This window comes from Oikopleura dioica, chromosome PAR, assembly GCF_907165135.1.
Source record: "Oikopleura dioica chromosome PAR, OKI2018_I68_1.0, whole genome shotgun sequence".
Classification (NCBI taxonomy): Eukaryota; Metazoa; Chordata; class Appendicularia; order Copelata; family Oikopleuridae; genus Oikopleura; species Oikopleura dioica.
In genome coordinates, this window is record NC_137293.1 from 2,916,292 (window position 1) to 2,932,960 (window position 16,669).

Here is a 16,669-nt window from a genome sequence, read left to right on the forward strand (position 1 = left end):
TCCATGTCTCCAGAAAAATGACCTCTTCTATTTCAGAAAAATAAGTGTATAGAGGCGAAAGAAAAAGTCAGGACGAAAATCAATCAATTTGGAGATGACTATTTTTACACTCTCGGCTTGAACTTGAAATTTTGCCGAGGAGTCAATGAATTTCTCGACACCCAATCTGCCGGTGTTCAGCAAGGAATGGGCTTTTGATAAAAAGAAAAGATATTGAATTCAAGTTTAATTTGGATCACGGAAAAGCCACAATCAAAAGATGTTATTGACATTATATCGAATTGGGCGAAAACGAACTGTTCGCAAGAAGCTTATCCAATAGTTGAGCAGTCATTGGCGAAGAGGGAGGACGATGATGAATTTGTCGCTCGTTATAATTTAGCTTGGAATAGTAAGTCACATCTCAATATATTCTGAGTCTTTGTAGTCTTTTGTCCTTCATAAACATTTGGAATCATCCATTGCCTTTAGAATGCCAGGATCTTGCGAATATGGAACCAAACTTTGACCTTGAAGAAATAACGCTCACTGGCAAAGGTTTGCCATTATCAATGTTTGACGTCAAAATTCAAATCCATCCCCATTATTAGCTCTCCGGGCAATTATGCAGAAAACCGCGCAGTTCGGCGTGAACAACTATCTATCGCTCAATAAGGACTGCCACGAAAGGTTAGCGAACTCTTCTCAACCCGAAGACAAAATGAGCCTTTAAAAGAATCGGCAGCTGATTCGATAATTGGCTTATCTTTTGAATAACTTATAAGTTCAGATGGAACTATCATAATGCATTTTTCTTCGCGGGAACATTGGCATCTACCATTGGCTATGGCAACATCGCTCCTGAAACTAAGTATGGCAAGATCTTCTGCCTGGCTTTTATCTCATTTGGAATTCCGTACTTTGCCTACATGATGTCAGTAAGTACTTTTATGGCGTTAAAAGCCCTTTGGTGCATGTTTTTAGAGTAAAAAATAATTAAATGACCTGTCATTTTTAGACTGATAATTATGCCTCTGTAAAGCTTAACAAAATTATTCATAAGAAAGAAAATCGGGCAAAAATGAGAATAAGCCGTTTCGTAGTTATGTGTCTAAAAATGCTTGACAGCTAATTAAAAAATAGCTCAATTACAGTAAGCCCTGATATAAGACTTATACCAGCGCCATCATAAAAATCTTTTTTAGGCAATATCGGACTTGATCAACCACCAAATGGACCGGATCCGCGACTGGCTGGAAAAGCATGTCTTTCCCGACGGAGTCAACTACTATTTCATTCCAAGTTGCTATACCTTTGGAGGACTCATCTTTTTCATCGCAATTCCGAGCTACATATTTACCATTATGGAAGGTACGCATTATCTTTTCTGGCAGATTTGTTACTAATTAAACAGATTGGACGATGCTAGACGCGATCTATTACAGCTTCATTTCTCTCTCGACGATTGGCTTCGGTGATTTTATTCCGTCCATGGAACCGCCAAATAAATACGCAGAATATGTCCGAAACGACACTGCTTGACACGGGTCTCTTCTATTTAGATGAGAAATGATCTTGAGACATAATGTCTTGACGATTTTTTTATGAAATCAAGATGACCCACTCGAAGTTTTGAAGCATTAATCAACCCTATTCCGACCGAACAGGATGATCAAAACGACGATGGACTTTCAAAATTATGCAATCCTTCAATTTGGCCGGAACATATTGAAATCATTTTCAACATGTATCGTGTCATGGTCTTCTTTTGGATCCTCTGCGGATTAGGTTTCAAAACTTCCGATTTTTCCGAAATCAAAATTTTCTAGTCTGGCTTGGTGGTGTGATTTCCATCATGACAGAAATGATTCGACACCGAGGAAAATCGCTCGACGACGAAAAACAGAAAAATGAAGAAAACGAGGAGAAGAAAGACAAGAATTTGAGACAACAGTCGACCAAGAGATTGAACAACGGATCGTTGCAAAAGGTGAGCAAAAGAATCTGCCAAAGATCAAGGAAATTTTATAGGTGGTGAAAGTCTAATGAGAACGCGCTCTTTCTTGTATATTTGTAATAAATCAAACTTCCAGTTCAATTCTACGAATCATTTTTATTCTAGTTCTACAGCTCGTTGTGCACAGGCTTTTTGATAGTCTTGACGTTCGGCGCATTCGGGTTGAATCCGACAACTGGCTTCTTCACTTTGTGGAGATTGTCAGCGATCATCTTGTTGATCGCCTCGTCAGTCAGTTTATTGTCTTCGGGACTATCCGCGTTCAATCGAACGACGCCGCTGGAATTTCAAGCGTTTCAAAATTTAACCCGTCGGAGAAAAATACCTGCAAGCGTCCGAGAGCTCATGACAGAGCCAAACGCCCATTTTGTGATGAAATTTTCGAACAAGCGCTTCTTCGAGAGTGTCTTCGTGGCGATTTAAAAATGCTTGGCAAGATCGAACCATCTAAAAACGATTAAAATTGGTCCTTATATCTAAATCCTACCTTGTCCACAGGGAATTTGAACTCCTTTGCTGCCTCCCTGTAATTCCTCTTTCCACAAATGTGGTCGAGAATGATGATGACTTCGTCGTCCCAAGTCAAGCCTTTTCCATCCAGTTCATCGAGCTTTCCGACCAGCTCTAGAAAGAGTTGAAAATGGACAGAAGAAGAGGGCTTACCTTTAGCCATGATATGACATGTTTCGCAGTAGATTTGTCGGGAGATTCCTAGGGGAACTTCAGTTATGGCAGCGACTTGACCAAGGGTGGCAATGAAAGGGATGAAAAATGCTCAGAAAAAGAACGGAATATGCAAAGTTAAATTGGCGCGTTGTCATCGATAGACTTAGATCTTTCGTAACTACAAAAAAAAACACTTAAAATTTCATCCCCTTAGGCAAGAAGAAAATTGAGCAGCTTCATTATGATAATGCTTTTTTTCAATTAATTTCTCTGTTTATAACTTGTGGATAATCCTCTTTGTTATGGCGGACAATAAAAAAGCAACGCAACGGTGACGAAAAATATTCAAAGCCACGGGCTGCGTTTTTATCATAAAAAATCTCTAAGCTCAACATGAGAAAGCATCGCCTCGGGGCAAGGATGAAGGAAAATGTTTCTTGAGATCTGGTGCAGATTTTAGCTTCATATCGTTTTAAATTGTTGTTGTGTTTATTCAAAATCAAGAATCTAAAAGTGGCAGGCTTGAAACAATGATAGTAAGAAGAGATTAGACAGCTTGTGTTGGTGTCATTTCAGTTTGATCTTCATTCTGGCGAGTGCTTTCGCTAACCATGCTTCCTGATGATTGCTTTCCAGGATTGTAATCGCCATTGCCGTCATCATTGCCACCTTTTCCAGCAACGAAGTAGTAGACAAGTCCAGCAATGAGTCCAACTCCGACGAGACAACCGATGACGATTCCAACAATAGCTCCGGTTGACAGTCCAGTTGGGCAAGGCTCAGAGACAGGGAAGTTCCTAACAATGAGATATTACAAAAATTATCACTGAAAAATCATCGCATCTTGTCAACTTACACTGGTGCGTCAGGATGAGCCTTGTTGTATGCAGGTTCTTTGACATCCTTGATGAATTTGATGATTGAAGTTTCTTGTCGAGGATCGACGCAAATATTATCATCATTACTTTCTCGGAAAAGTCCACTGGTAAATTTATCGCAAAATCGGGCTGAGCTGGGTTCTTTTGGCACTTCATCAAATTTTTCTTTGAGCTTTTGCTTGAGCGGACCATCCGGAATTGCGCCCAAATCTGGTTGGTATTTTAGTATTTGACGCTTTTTCGGCAATTCGTACCTGGTTTGTTGGCGATGAAACTTTCGGAAATCTTGATACAGTCATAGTCTTTTTCACAACGGGTAATCAAATAATCTTTTCCATCGACAACTCCGCCGTTGTAGTACAGATCATTGAGATATTCACCAAGGCCTTCAGGATTGAAGCAAATGTAATCATTCTGGCAAGCTTCGAGGAAGGACTGGCAGAATGCCCGGCATGCTTGGATTTGAACCCTTTCGCTTTGATTCCTCTGGAAAGCGTAAATATTGGGAGAGCACTGGGAGGTGCAGAAATTGCTCTGCACATACGCCTGGCATGTAGAACTCATTCCGGCTGAATTGAATCGTTTAAAATTTAACAATGCCTACTCATCGCTTTTCTTGAGCAAATACTCTGGTGCTTGACCTTTTTTGATCAAATTTGTTAAGGAAAAAAATTGAAAACATATTCTACTCACCATTTTGGACTTTGTTTCCTTGGGCGTCGCAGCCGGAGAAGTCGAAGATGCCGTACTTGGTCAATTTTCCATCAACATTTTTGAATTTGTTGAACTCGGTGGAAACTTTCGCGTCGTCGCAGCAAGAATAACACGAATACTATGAATAAAAATAATAGAATGGCAATTTTTTCTTTCATTGTTTTCTTACCGAAGGACAAAGATCTTTTCCAGTCGGTTCCGGGCCATTTTGGAAATGATAAGGTAAGTTTCCGCATCTCTCTTCCCTGGTTACTTTGTCCGCCGGAGTCGTTGTTGTTGTGGAAGACATTGTCGGCACCGGAGTCGGATCAGTAGGCAATGGAGGGAGCGACGGCATAGGATCCTGGCTCATGACGCCAGCAAAGGCGAAAGCAAAAACTCTCATTGTTCTTTTGGCTCTAGTTTCGCGTGTGGAACTGGAGGATAAGAAGGCAGAAACGGCAATTTTTATTTGCGCGCGGGAATCATCTATTGCAAATATTGAAAAAGCATTATTCGTAGCGCTCGGTCACGATTCTTGCTGCCAAATTTGCCAAATATGGAAGGCGTCGAACGATAGTTTAGTTAATGATGAATGGATAGTAACAATCATAAGTCAATGACTCTTAATTTTTTGCCAAGGAGCCGTATTTCCATTTTAACCCCTTTTGATCAAAGATCAAAACGGTGCTAATCAATTTACTTCCATAACACCTAAGGTCCCTCTCATCAAAAGCCCCTCCTTGACCTTCTTCATCTTTCCCCGAAAGCCGCGCTAGAAAAGAGAGACCGTAAAATTTTCAACATACAAATTTGAAAATTTTCAAAGTTCGTTTTAGATTTCGCGCAGCTGGGCCGCCGGCGGGAGCTCGATTGTGGCCGATTTCACGTGATAATTGCCCGCAGCGGGTGCCTTGATTGCCTGGGGCCGACCTTGCGCTCACCTGCGTAGCTGGTTGGTCACGTGGCCTCGTGAGCGGCTGGTGGCGCTCTTTTTCGGGGAATATAATCCGCGAGAAAAGCCAAGAAGGCATATTCACTCCAAACTTCAAGCAGAAAAACAGCTTCTTACAGAAAAACTCGCCTTTCAAGCGCGAAAAAGCTTCATCAAAACTTTTTCTTCAAACTCCCTCTCCACCAAAAGAATCTTACTCCTCAGAAAAATGGTTCAAATCGACCTCAACGACACCATCCGAAAAGATGGCCTCTTCGCCTGCTTCCGCCCTAAGCTCCCCAAGAACCTCCCTCGCCTTCCAAAGCTCAAGAAAACCACTGAAAAGTTCGAAGAAACCGCCGACTTTGAGTTCGAAATCCGCCGCTTTTCCGGAGAAGACAACGACAGCGAAGACCGAGTTTCCTGGCGACGAGAAGTTCGAAAATCCTGGTTCGAATTCGATCAATTCCAGCAACAGAAAAAAGAACAGGGATCTGAAACGCTCGAGAATCTCCGCCTCCAGTCCCAGGTCTACAGAGAAGAGGTTAACTCCCTAAAGCGACAAATCGACGAGCTGAAGGAGGAAAAACGACATCTTGCTGAAAACATGCTCCCGAAAACTGCAAGATATCTTTTGTAAATACCGTTTTTCTACTTTTTTCTTCAAATAAAACTTCAAAAATTTAAGTTTTCTATCGCTTTTTTCCCGAAAAACAACGATGTTCTCGAACCTCCAGTCAAGTTATTACACACTTTTCTGGCCAATCAAATCAATTCAAATATTTGGTATCATAAAAAACTCTTCAAAAGAATACCCATTTTTTTAAAACAGAGATTTTGCCCAAACCTCCTTTTCGAAAAATGAGCGAAAGAGACAGATTGGTCGATCGTTCGCTTTTTCCGCAGCTTGGAGAGAAAATCTATTTTGACAACGCTGGAGCAGCGCTTTATAATTCGAAGCATGTCGATCGTGTTTCTGAGGCATTGAAAAATACTCTTTTAGGTTAATTTTCAGAAATCAACGAAGAGAATTACGTTTATTTCTTTTAGTAAATCCGCATTCTTCAAGCGATTCGGAGGTGAATTCAATTGAGCTGGAATTGAGAAGTCGTCTTCGAGATCTCTGGTCGATGCCAGAAGATTATGAAATTATTTTCACTCGGGAATGGTTTTCAACATCTATTTTTTCTTCTTTCTAGCCCTTCTGCTTTTTGAAAACAAAAGAGAACGCAACAGAAGCAATCCAACTGACAGGCAGAATCTTCAATTTCCAACCTAATGACATCTTTTTCTACACCCTCGACAATCACACTTCTATCGCTGGCCTTCGAAAAATGGCGAAGGGAAATGTTTTCTGCTTCGAAAATCGCCACAAGACTCATGTCATCCAAAGCTCTTCTGAAGAAGATGGCCGATTGCTGGTCGCGTACCCAGCTCAAAGTAATTTCGATGGCTTTCGAGCTGACTCGCCAGTTGAAACGATTTCAATGCACTATCCCAACGCCACTTCAACCCTTGTTCTTCTCGACATTGCTTCCTTGGTATCTTCATCTCCCGTTCCTTTTGCAACGCACAAGTTTGACTTTGCCCCGTTTTCTTTCTACAAACTCTTTGGGTTACCAACCTCTCTCGGCGGCTTGATAATCCGGAAGGAGCATTTAAAACCGCCAAATGATTTCTTCGGCGGCGGATCTGTCAAAGCGTGGCTCCCGACCGAAGCAATAACGATGGAAAAAGATGGAGTCGAGTCTTGGTCGCTTGAAGTCCACCTAGCGCGGAGATGCTCCAAGCGTTGATTGGGCTGAACACCTGGTTGGAATTGACGAATGGCTTGGAGAACTTATCGTCCTTTCTTCAGTCATTGACGGAATTCGCTCTTGAATCATTGAAGAAAATTGCGTATCCTGATGGAGCCCAAGCATTTGAAATTTACAACCGTGGAGATGAAGAATCTTCTGGGCCAATAATCGCCTTCAACTTGAAAAAACAAAACGGCTCGTTTTTCCGGCCAGGGGATATTTCAAGACTTTTGGCGTCCGAAGGCTTCATAATTCGATCTGGATGCATGTGCAATTTAGGGAAGGGTTGATAGACAAATCGGTTGGTCATACGTGGCCTTTGCGCAATTTCTTTTTCCTGCTGAATTTCAAAATTCTACATTCCACCGCGAATTCGATTTCTAAGTCAATTTCTATTCAACCTAAGAAAAGGCGCCTGCATGCAAGCTTTGCAGAATTCAAGCGCGGATGTCAAGAAGAATTTTCTCGCTGGACATAGCTGTGGGGATGAACTGGATTTGGATGAGAATGGGCGGCCACAAATGGCGCTGAGAATCAGCTTTGGCTATCATAGTTCAAAGGGAGATGTGGAGAGATTGGTCACCTTTTTTGAAGATTTCATCAAAAATTCAACTTTTTCTCATAAAGGTAAGAGCACAAATCTGTCGGAAAATGTGTGAAATGGTTAATCATTATTTTAGAAAGACTATTAATTAACATTCGCTTAATTAGATAAAAAATAATATTTGTCTATAAAAATTTAAGAGAAACTTATGGTTTTCTCTTCATCGAAAAATATTCAGATAACAACGAAGCATCCTTTTCATCTTCTACGAAAAAAGTCCGTCTCCAGTCGTTGTTTGTGTTTCCCTTGAAATCAGCAGGGGCATTATCTCTCAACGAGATGCGATTTCACGAGAACGGCACGCCGCTGCTAGACCGAATCTACTGCGTAGCGAGTGGAACATCTCGTCAGGTTGTTCAAGGCAAGCATCTGCCCAAGCTAGCGAAAATCCAGCCGAGAATTGACTTTGAGACCGGGAAATTGACTCTTCATTATACGGGGTTAGAAGATTTACTAATTGAAGAAAATAATGACGATGAAGAAGATGAGGAAAATGGCAATACGGAGGGCTTGTCGATTTGTGAGGAAAGGATAGATGAAAGTTGACGTCTGTGGGACTAGATGAATGTCAGCGAGACAATAAACGGATTGTCAAAGCGTGATCCTATAAAAAGACCAGAGTTTGTTTGAGGAAGATTCCGATGAAAGATTGTGGAGAAAAGGCTTCATGTTGGCTCAAAAAATGTCTCAACAGACAGCTCAGGAAAGAGATGCGAAATCTTACTACAGACATTTTTACGAAATCGAAATCGAATTCTTTGAATCCTCAGATTATTTTATTATCAATAAATTCATATTTTGAAGGTAGTCCGGTCACCATCAAAAATAAGATATCAGGTTTTTTGAGAAATTCATCTTACTGAGTCTTAAAAATTTGTTAATAATTAGATAAATATATCAATTATGGTATCTTTCGAAAGACTTTTGAAAATTTCTTCTTCAATCGACGGCCTAAATCTTCAAATGAAATCGCCTCTTCTCCTCGTTACAACAGCTTCACTAGAATGGTTGAGGAAGAAACTTGCGGAAAACGGCGTAAAAATGACAATCAATGATCTGGTCATGCGTTTCCGGCCAAATTTACTTCTGGAAACAAATGAAGCGTTTGAAGAAGAGTCGTGGAAAGAACTGAAAATTGGTGATTTCCTTTTGACTGTTCAGGGAAACTGTACTCGCTGCGGAGCTGTCTGCACAAATCCAAAACTGGGGATAAGAGAGGGCGAACCGTTGAAAACCCTGACTCAGATTCGTGAAAAGACGCAATTTGGAATCTACGTCGAAATTTTCTCCTCGAAAATGCTGCTCAAAAGAGGCGACTTTATTGAACCTGTTTTCAAATGACTTTTTTTTTTGACTTCATAAATAAAGAAACCCAAGACGCATCATAAAAACGCGGCAAAACAATAAATGACCTGGCGCTTCTTTTGTCTCACTTTTAGCAAGAATGAGAGGTGAAGTTTTTCAAAGAAAAGGGAAATATTGCGGATGAAATTGTGCAGTACAGAGATGGCAGCAAAAAGCGTTATTTTCTTGTTCGGATTGAATATTTTCCTGACGATTGGGCTTTCTTCTATGCTGGTAAGTTGAAAGAAGAAGGAGGTAGACGAAGACAAATTGAGAAATCTTGTCTGAAATTATATTTTCTTTCTTCAGCATTTCTAAACTGAAAAGATAACAATTAATTATCTCTGCGAAATCAAATGATTGTTCGGACAAATTCCGACAAAACTTCAGCTCATTATTATTTGTTTATTACCAAGCGGCTTTTGACATTTTCGGCCTTTCCGATCAGAGATAATTCATTTCACGATTGAGGAGCCACGCTTAAAAGAAAGTCTCAGAATCACGCTCCCCGTAAAAATTGACTTTTAACCAAGAGTTGGAATTCACGTTTTTTGAAATAAATTTTATCACTTGCCACTTGAACTTACACAAAAATCAAGTGAAAGAGAAGTAAAAGAGAGGAGGGAGATGATCCCGAAGATTCACTGCCCGAGATCTACGATCACCAATTTTTTGGTGATCTCTTTATTTTTAAATTTTGTTTCGGTAAGAAAATAGGTTGAGGGTCACTATAATTTATAGTCTATAAAAGCCCAATTATCAGCATCAATCTTCCGTTGAAAACCAGAGGATTCGGCCTTTTTGACTTCCTCTTTGATATTAAAATGATTCTTTTAGTTTTATGTTTACCGTGAGACGCTACTTCAAGTCAACGGCCAACACAACCACCAAGCTCGTTCAGTCCCAACGGCGGTTGTCGAAATGGATTCGCCAACTTTCAAGGGAATGTCCAATTCAAAGGATAGTCAAGGAAAAATCAACCCGAAAATAATAGAAACAGACGAGGCGCAACCTCAGAATTCAAAAAGAAAAGCTTATTTACTCGTGACGATGTACAGAAGCGGCAGTACGTTGACAGGAGAAATGTTCAACAGAAATCCGGACTTTTTGTACTACTTTGAGGTATGCCTTTTTCTGAAAAAATGATAAATAATGAGTGAAGCCACTTGCAATTTTTGGAAACAACAATGCTCCACTTCAAAAGATCAAGATGTTGAACGATACTTTTCACTGTCATGCGCCAAATGCTGAGAATTTCAAGAAATATGCAAACCCAAAAGAATCCACGACAAAAAATTGCCTGAACGAGGTAAGAACATGTTCACTGAATTTTTTTTTGGAAAATTTCATTCCGTTATTTTTAAGAAAAGTCACTGTTCATCCTCTTTTATAGGGAGTCTGCATGTACCAACTCTCAACTCGTTTCTGCAAGCCTCCATTTTGCTGGAACCCTGAAGCTCCGGCGACTCAGTGCAAGAAGCAATGCTCCCCACCCGGCTCAGATCGCGCAAAACTTGATCACATGGAGCGAATCTGCAAAGAAGAAGTGGATACAGTGGCAATCAAGACGATCCGATTCTTGGATTTGAAGCGGCTTCATCCTTTTTACGCAGATAGCTATCCGATTGATTTCAAAGCAGTCTTTCTTGTTCGTGATCCTCGGAGCATGTATCACTCCAGGTAGGGATGATCTTACGTAACAACTATGAAGAAGGATTTCAGAAAGAAAATTCACCTTGAACTATTGCACGGAAAAGCGAATGAAATGGGCGGATTCATGAAGATGCTAGAGCAAGAATGCGACCTCGTCGCGCAGAACTTAGAGCTCTTGAGCAATACAAGGACTTTGGAATCAAGGAAGACCTTCTCTCTTCGATACGAGGTAGATTCGCCGAAGGGGGGGTATTTTTTCTAGATCGATATACTGATCACCAGAATAATTGTTTAATTTTTGTGAAATCAAATTTTAAATGTTTCTGATTTCACTGAAATATAATGTAAAATTCCAAGATACGTATTAAGTAGGAAGTAACCGATCATTATCTATTTTTTTAGGATATCGCTCGGGACCCGATTAAATATTCCAAAGCAATCTACAACTTCCTTGGCGAAGAATTCAACGACGAAGTCAGCGGATTCTTACACGATGCAATCGCTCCGCCAAAGAATAAGCTCGACAAATCAAAAGCTACTTACACAACTAGCCGAGCTATCAACGAAACAACCGTAAAAAGAAAAGATAAAGCAGAAAAATGAAAATTTCCTTTAGATCTTGAACGGTTGGAGATTGGATAAAATGGTCAACCCGTCGGAACTAAACCAAATTCAAGAGAAATGCGCGAAAATGATGAAACTTGCCGGATACTTACCTATAAAGCCCGATCAAAAGAGAGATTTAACAATTGAATCCGTTGATATAAAGAGCAAATACGGAAATCTGTAGTCTTATTAATCATTTGTTTCCTGCATATCATCATTCTGCCAATAAATTCAAAAATCTATGAACGCTCAAGCGTTACTGCTCTTCCTTGTTTCCGCTTGATTGAGGATATGGCTGAGACCACTTCCAAAGTACCCTTTCATATGTAGATTTAAAACAGAAGTATGGAAAAGAAACTTATTTTTCTTCTTTTTGTCATTTTTTCATCGCCCTTTGCCTCCCGATATACCCACTCATCATCGCATTTCGAGGAGAAGAAGTTGATGAACCTGTGGTTATGAATGCGACGAGATATACGAGATTGAGTCCTGACGAAAATGATACGCTAGTAGATGAACCAGAGGTTTTGAATGCGACGAAATATACGAGCTTCAGTCCTGATAAAAATGATACGCTCGCTACTGAGGAGGTGATAAACTTGGAAATTTCGGAATATACCGGTAAAGCTTTTCATCGTGGAAAATGGGTGGATGCTATTCTGTCACCGATACTTTTACGTAAGAAATTTTCTGGTGAACCAATGTTTTAAAAGAGTCAACTGGGGCTGCTTAAACTTTTGAGTGAAAGATCAAAATTTTCACCACCCGGCCATTTTGAAATTCAGATTATCTATTTTCTTTTAGACTATGAAGAGGCAAAAAATATTGCAAAGAAAACAACAGTACAATGGTTGATTCGAAAGTCGACAATTTGATGCCCGCACCAAGGCATACTCGTCGATTATACAGTATTGCCTCTTCATAGTCTAAAAAGAAAATAGATAATCTGAATTTCAAAATGGCCGGGTGGTGAAAATTTTGATCTTTCACTCAAAAGTTTAAGCAGCCCCAGTTGACTCTTTTAAAACATTGGTTCACCAGAAAATTTCTTACGTAAAAGTATCGGTGACAGAATAGCATCCACCCATTTTCCACGATGAAAAGCTTTACCGGTATATTCCGAAATTTCCAAGTAAAATTAATACTATTGGATAAGGGCAGAGTATTCTACAGATCTTGAAGGCCTCGAAATAGACGACGAGTACCGAATGAAAATACAAAGCGAGCTTGATCGCGAAAAAGAAAAACCTCTCGGAAAAATTCTCGTTCAAGTTGATACTCAACCTGACTGTGATATTCTGAAGGTAAATTAACTGATTATAATTAGTTATTAGATGTTGTATAGGTAGTAATTAAATACAATTTCAAGCTTAACTCAACATTTGTTAAAAAACATCAGCTACTTGTGGGGCCGGACGTCAATCCTTACTGGAAACGAGTAAATGATACTGCATCCAAGCACGGAAGGCTGATTCTTTCAGGATATTTCACAGGTAGTCGCGGAAATGCAATATTTTTTATCTTATTTTTTCATAAAGGCGATGAAATTGGTGATATTTCTTGGTGCCCTGGTAATCCAAATTATCTTCAAGGAGCGTTTATTTACGAGGACGATGTTTTCCTCGGAACAAATTCAAAAAGGTTAGGACTGGTTTTCAAACAATTCTTAATTTCATTTAGGGCTTATGCGATTTGTCTCCGCTGATTCTCATTTTAAACCATATTACCATGAATATGCTTCAGCAAAAATTACAAAAAATAACAAAATATACAATACTCTTCTATGTCTTCAAATATTTTAACTCGGTGCCACGCCGAGGCCATTTTTATGCGCGAAGAAAGCTATCATTGATAGCCTATCAATAATCCATTAATAGACCGCAACGGACCCAAGCACAAAAATCTCTCTGTGTTTTCCACAATGCATTTTGGTGCTGGCGAAAACGCCCAGCGGGCATTCCTGCTCCTGGTGGTGGAGCAAGCGCCGCTATTGGTTGCTGCCCGGCCTGCTCCACCAAAGCCAAGGAGTAGAAAAAGGAAGAATTTTTATTAAGAGAAAGAGGAACCCCTTCCCTTTTTCTTCTGAGTGGGGCTAAGAATAACCGGCTTTGGCCGGAGAAACGGCTTTTAAAATGTTGAATCAGAACAGGAAAGGGTTGAAAACTCGCAAAGAGAAATAATTCGAAAGAGAAATTTTCTTTGGTCAAATCAAATTTATCTTTATTCAGATAATTTATTTGCCCATAAAAATTTAAGACAAACAAATAATTTAATAATTAAATAACAATTCAGTAAGAACGTCATCTTTTATTTGATATTTGTGAAATGAAAGAGCAAGTAGAATTGCTTAAAAGTCTGCGCAAACAATTATCAACCAATAAAAGATCCCGTATGGGGATCAGTTCTGTTTCATCTGGCGGCTACGTCAGTGGCGGTGGCCATTCCCGGAGTTTTTCCCGGCGTTTTGGCTGTCCGACCCTTCCTTCCCGAGCTGGAATAACATTCTTTATGTTCATCCTCTCCTTCGCGACAAATGTCTATTTCTACATTGAAAACCAAAACTTACTTCACAACTTGGCCTACAAAGAACTTCACGAAGCAGTCAAAGTTCAAGAATGCCAAAAACTGCTAGCCATGAAATCAAAGAAGATTCAAGAGCAAATGCTCCAAGCATACGCTCACAAAAACAACCTAAACGGATTCATACCCATGCTTGACGACGATGACGGATTTGACGATAACGTAGGCAAAGTTGATGGAATTCATGGAATGCCTATGCCCAAGCATTTGAATCTCCCGCAACCAGGAGTGAATAGGGCGCCAGCGTTGGTTCAAAATAACGATTATGGGCACGAATTTGACACGCACCTCGACCAGGATTCTTCTGAAGCGCCGGAGCCGGATTTCGCGTATGATTTCGCGCAAGAACCGAATCCTAGAATCCAAGCGCCAGCGGCACCTGTGGACTCCTGGAATCAGCAAGTTGCTCTTCCCGCTGCTCCTGCGGCTCCTGTCCGATACGAATCGCCAGTGATCGACCCTCAGGAACAAGAAGACCGGGAAAAGGAACGAGAAGTGATTCAAAAACTAAACGACTTTATCGAAAATATCAACAAAAACGGCGGCGCGGAAGCATTTGCGAATCAGCTAAAAGAAGAGCCGAAACTCGAGGCGCAAATCGAACACGTCCAGATGGCAGAGCAGATAATTTCTGATGCGGAAGACAATGGCAGCGAACTAGAGGTCGCCGACACGCTTCATGAAATTGCTGAAGAAGTGGCTGAAATAGTCCAGGATCCAGTGATGGAGGACATTGTCGAGGCCCAAGATGACGGAGAGATCCAAGATGAGTTTGATGAAATCAAGGAAGAGACCCTTGATGAAACGGCTCAAGGGGATCCTTTCGAAGAGGCTGCTCCGGCAGATACTTCTGAAGAAACGGCTGACCCATGGGCTGCACAGGAAATTCCTCAAGAGCCGGAAGCCGCAGAACCAGCATTTGAGCTTCCAAAAGATTTTGGAGAGCCGGAAACTGGCGATTCCTTCGGTCAAGAAGAACAAGAAGAGAACACCGAGAACAATTACCAGAACGATAACTACGAGAACGATGACAATAACAACGAAGTTTTCCAACAAGAAGAGGAAAACGACAATGGTGAGATTGCAGACCCTTTCAGTTTTGGCGACGCGCCGCAAGAAGATGGCGGCGAAGATGATTTGTCAAAAAACTGGGAGCGCCCGATTGGGATTCAGGAGTCCCAATCGACGAGGGCAGAAAACCTCCAGACATCGGAGGAGAATATCCTGAACCAGGAGAACCAGCTGGCGGACTTCGAACCGACGGTAAATCTCTTCTTCGTATTCATTAATATTCATAAATTTTTAGATGGAGCGACAACCGTTGCCCCAGGAGCCGGAGACGAGCTGGATGGAACCACAACAACCGATAGTGGAACAACAACTACAACAGAGCACTCAACAACAGCAGCTCAGTGAAAATAGTGACGTTGATCCCCTTAAACCTGTTGTTGTCCTCGGCGGAGGAGCATCGCAAGCTGCTCTTGGCCAAAGATGGGACAACGAGGAAGACGAACTCATGCCAAATCAAGGGTAAAAAACCATATCTATCCTTCAAAATCATTATTTTCATTCAGATTCGGACAAATCAACCCTTACAACCAATTCGGCCAATTCAACCAATTCGGTCAGCCAGTTCAGCAACCCTACGCCAACCAATTCGGCATGAACCAATTCGGCCAACCAGTTCAAGTTCCAAAACCAAAGGAAGAAGACCCTGATGAGATAAGCCCCGTTCAGATCAAAAACGTACAATCCTTGGCTGAATCCGGAGGCAATGCGAGAGACTGCAATCATCTTTACAACCTTGGAGTTTCACAAAACGGAGTTTATATGATTCGACCAAGTCCTACCGACACCCCTGTTCAAGCGAAGTAAGATATACAAAAGCCTTATCTTTTTAACTTTTTTTTCAAGATGCGATTTCCGCTACTCTGGTGGCTGGACCGTCATTCAGCATCGTTTCGACGGCTCGGTTGATTTCAACAAGGACTGGGCCGCCTACGAAGCTGGTTTTGGCCAAGCCCAGTCCGAGTATTGGCTTGGCTTGGAACACATAAGCAAATTGTCAAAAGCTGCCGACACGAGAATAAGAATCGATCTCACCGACTTCCAAGGGCACAGTGCTTATGTCGAGCATGAGAATTTCTTCGTCAATGGACCGGAGGATAACTACAGGTAGACAGTAAAGAATTTCCTTTTTTACAATTTTTCTAGACTTCATGTTGGAATCAAGCGACACGGAGACTTAGGAGACTCTTTCCAAGTGACTTCTGGCGAGAAATTCACGACCTACGATCGCGACAACGATGGATGGTCCGGAAATTGCGCTGAAGACCTCCGTAAGTTCACAAAAGTAAGATTTCTCTAAAACGCTTCTCAGAGGGCGGAGGTTGGTTCTCAAAATGCTCGTACGCTAACATCAACGGAAAATACTATCCAACGGGGATTTCATCAAGAAGAGACGGTATTTATTGGGCCAAGTTTCCAGCGGATTACAGACCTCCAGGTAAAGTGCCTCTTTTCAGTCTAAACTGATCATCTTCTATAGATCCGGAGAAACCAGGCTACCGATTGAACTCGTTTTTCTACTCGATGAAAGAGATCAAGATTTCAATACTGGTCGATCCAAACAAATAGCTGCCAACAATCAACTTTATAGTATCAATTATATAATAATAATATCCTTCTTTCTGTATCTATTTAAAACTATGTTTGTTCAAAGCACCAATTCCTAAATACAGTTTATTGAAATATCAATCTACATTTGATAGATAACAAGTTCAACTTATCGACTCTCTTGCATTCGAAAAGATCTGGTTATGTAATGAAAACATAAAAAAACTTAGTAAGATTTTGTGTAAGTTTATCTTGTTCTGTGAAATATACAGTAACTGTTCGATGGGCACACACAATATG

At 40.8% G+C, this 16,669-nt stretch overlaps 6 protein-coding genes across 7 annotated transcripts; 4 read left to right on the forward strand and 2 right to left on the reverse strand.

Moving 5' to 3' along the window:
- Positions 1-169: 169 nt before the first annotated feature.
- On the forward strand, positions 170-1,111 carry LOC145701228 (potassium channel subfamily K member 10-like). Its single transcript, XM_081778453.1, has 5 exons — positions 170-391; positions 472-537; positions 591-669; positions 770-917; positions 998-1,111. The coding sequence occupies exons 2-5, from the start codon at positions 492-494 to the stop codon at positions 1,109-1,111; spliced, it is 387 nt and encodes a 128-aa protein (XP_081634579.1). The 5' UTR covers positions 170-391; positions 472-491.
- A 903-nt stretch (positions 1,112-2,014) lies between these two features.
- On the reverse strand, positions 2,015-3,021 carry LOC145703796 (uncharacterized). The gene is made up of 5 exons (XM_081781187.1): positions 2,877-3,021; positions 2,660-2,748; positions 2,484-2,620; positions 2,322-2,443; positions 2,015-2,275 (listed from the first exon to the last, which is right to left on the reverse strand). The coding sequence occupies exons 1-5, from the start codon at positions 2,900-2,902 to the stop codon at positions 2,104-2,106; spliced, it is 546 nt and encodes a 181-aa protein (XP_081637313.1). The 5' UTR covers positions 2,903-3,021; the 3' UTR covers positions 2,015-2,103.
- Positions 3,022-3,138: 117 nt separating this feature from the next.
- Positions 3,139-4,657, reverse strand: LOC145703413 (uncharacterized). Its single transcript, XM_081780771.1, has 5 exons — positions 4,424-4,657; positions 4,234-4,372; positions 3,795-4,109; positions 3,519-3,750; positions 3,139-3,459 (listed from the first exon to the last, which is right to left on the reverse strand). Exons 1-5 carry the CDS (start codon positions 4,637-4,639, stop codon positions 3,210-3,212), a joined length of 1,152 nt encoding a protein of 383 aa, XP_081636897.1. The 5' UTR covers positions 4,640-4,657; the 3' UTR covers positions 3,139-3,209.
- A 1,356-nt stretch (positions 4,658-6,013) lies between these two features.
- Positions 6,014-8,911, forward strand: LOC145701229 (molybdenum cofactor sulfurase-like). The gene is made up of 5 exons (XM_081778454.1): positions 6,014-6,170; positions 6,392-6,958; positions 7,378-7,593; positions 7,749-7,921; positions 8,459-8,911. Exons 1-5 carry the CDS (start codon positions 6,029-6,031, stop codon positions 8,909-8,911), a joined length of 1,551 nt encoding a protein of 516 aa, XP_081634580.1. The 5' UTR covers positions 6,014-6,028.
- A 120-nt stretch (positions 8,912-9,031) lies between these two features.
- LOC145705188 (carbohydrate sulfotransferase 4-like) lies at positions 9,032-11,391 on the forward strand. 2 transcript variants are annotated; one of them, XM_081782640.1, is made up of 7 exons: positions 9,032-9,148; positions 9,752-10,036; positions 10,077-10,223; positions 10,308-10,594; positions 10,637-10,796; positions 10,970-11,140; positions 11,184-11,391. In XM_081782640.1, the coding sequence occupies exons 1-7, from the start codon at positions 9,056-9,058 to the stop codon at positions 11,355-11,357; spliced, it is 1,317 nt and encodes a 438-aa protein (XP_081638766.1). In that variant the 5' UTR covers positions 9,032-9,055; the 3' UTR covers positions 11,358-11,391. The 2 variants fall into 2 exon arrangements, with proteins under 2 accessions (XP_081638766.1, XP_081638768.1); XM_081782642.1 differs by lacking the exon at positions 9,032-9,148 and adding an exon at positions 9,344-9,619.
- A 2,167-nt stretch (positions 11,392-13,558) lies between these two features.
- Positions 13,559-16,510, forward strand: LOC145705187 (uncharacterized). The gene is made up of 7 exons (XM_081782639.1): positions 13,559-15,016; positions 15,060-15,283; positions 15,328-15,624; positions 15,668-15,928; positions 15,968-16,092; positions 16,134-16,259; positions 16,302-16,510. Exons 1-7 carry the CDS (start codon positions 13,565-13,567, stop codon positions 16,388-16,390), a joined length of 2,574 nt encoding a protein of 857 aa, XP_081638765.1. The 5' UTR covers positions 13,559-13,564; the 3' UTR covers positions 16,391-16,510.
- Positions 16,511-16,669: the final 159 nt, after the last annotated feature.

Excerpts from the sequence above, each read along its gene's own strand:
- LOC145705188 (XM_081782640.1), top strand. The coding sequence starts at position 9,056 with ATGAAATTGTGCAGTACAGAGATGGCAGCAAAAAGCGTTATTTTCTTG. Across the intron at positions 10,037-10,076 it reads ACTTTTTGTACTACTTTGAG|CCACTTGCAATTTTTGGAAA; the intron begins GTATGCCTTTTT and ends TAATGAGTGAAG. Across the intron at positions 11,141-11,183 it reads GAGCTATCAACGAAACAACC|ATCTTGAACGGTTGGAGATT; the intron begins GTAAAAAGAAAA and ends AATTTCCTTTAG.
- LOC145701229 (XM_081778454.1), top strand. The coding sequence starts at position 6,029 with ATGAGCGAAAGAGACAGATTGGTCGATCGTTCGCTTTTTCCGCAGCTT. Across the intron at positions 7,594-7,748 it reads TTCAACTTTTTCTCATAAAG|ATAACAACGAAGCATCCTTT; the intron begins GTAAGAGCACAA and ends AAAAATATTCAG. Across the intron at positions 7,922-8,458 it reads CGAGTGGAACATCTCGTCAG|ATAAATATATCAATTATGGT; the intron begins GTTGTTCAAGGC and ends GTTAATAATTAG.
- LOC145703796 (XM_081781187.1), bottom strand. The coding sequence starts at position 2,902 with ATGAAGCTGCTCAATTTTCTTCTTGC. Across the intron at positions 2,621-2,659 it reads ATGTCATATCATGGCTAAAG|AGCTGGTCGGAAAGCTCGAT; the intron begins GTAAGCCCTCTT and ends AACTCTTTCTAG. Across the intron at positions 2,444-2,483 it reads TCAAATTCCCTGTGGACAAG|ATGGTTCGATCTTGCCAAGC; the intron begins GTAGGATTTAGA and ends AATCGTTTTTAG.
- LOC145703413 (XM_081780771.1), bottom strand. The coding sequence starts at position 4,639 with ATGAGAGTTTTTGCTTTCGCCTTTGCTGGCGTCATGAGCCAGGATCCT. Across the intron at positions 4,373-4,423 it reads GAAAAGATCTTTGTCCTTCG|TATTCGTGTTATTCTTGCTG; the intron begins GTAAGAAAACAA and ends TTTTATTCATAG. Across the intron at positions 4,110-4,233 it reads AGGAAACAAAGTCCAAAATG|CCGGAATGAGTTCTACATGC; the intron begins GTGAGTAGAATA and ends GATTCAATTCAG.
- LOC145701228 (XM_081778453.1), top strand. The coding sequence starts at position 492 with ATGGAACCAAACTTTGACCTTGAAGAAATAACGCTCACTGGCAAAG. Across the intron at positions 670-769 it reads AATAAGGACTGCCACGAAAG|ATGGAACTATCATAATGCAT; the intron begins GTTAGCGAACTC and ends TTATAAGTTCAG. Across the intron at positions 918-997 it reads ACTTTGCCTACATGATGTCA|ACTGATAATTATGCCTCTGT; the intron begins GTAAGTACTTTT and ends TGTCATTTTTAG.
- LOC145705187 (XM_081782639.1), top strand. The coding sequence starts at position 13,565 with ATGGGGATCAGTTCTGTTTCATCTGGCGGCTACGTCAGTGGCGGTGGC. Across the intron at positions 15,284-15,327 it reads GAACTCATGCCAAATCAAGG|ATTCGGACAAATCAACCCTT; the intron begins GTAAAAAACCAT and ends ATTTTCATTCAG. Across the intron at positions 15,929-15,967 it reads GGACCGGAGGATAACTACAG|ACTTCATGTTGGAATCAAGC; the intron begins GTAGACAGTAAA and ends CAATTTTTCTAG.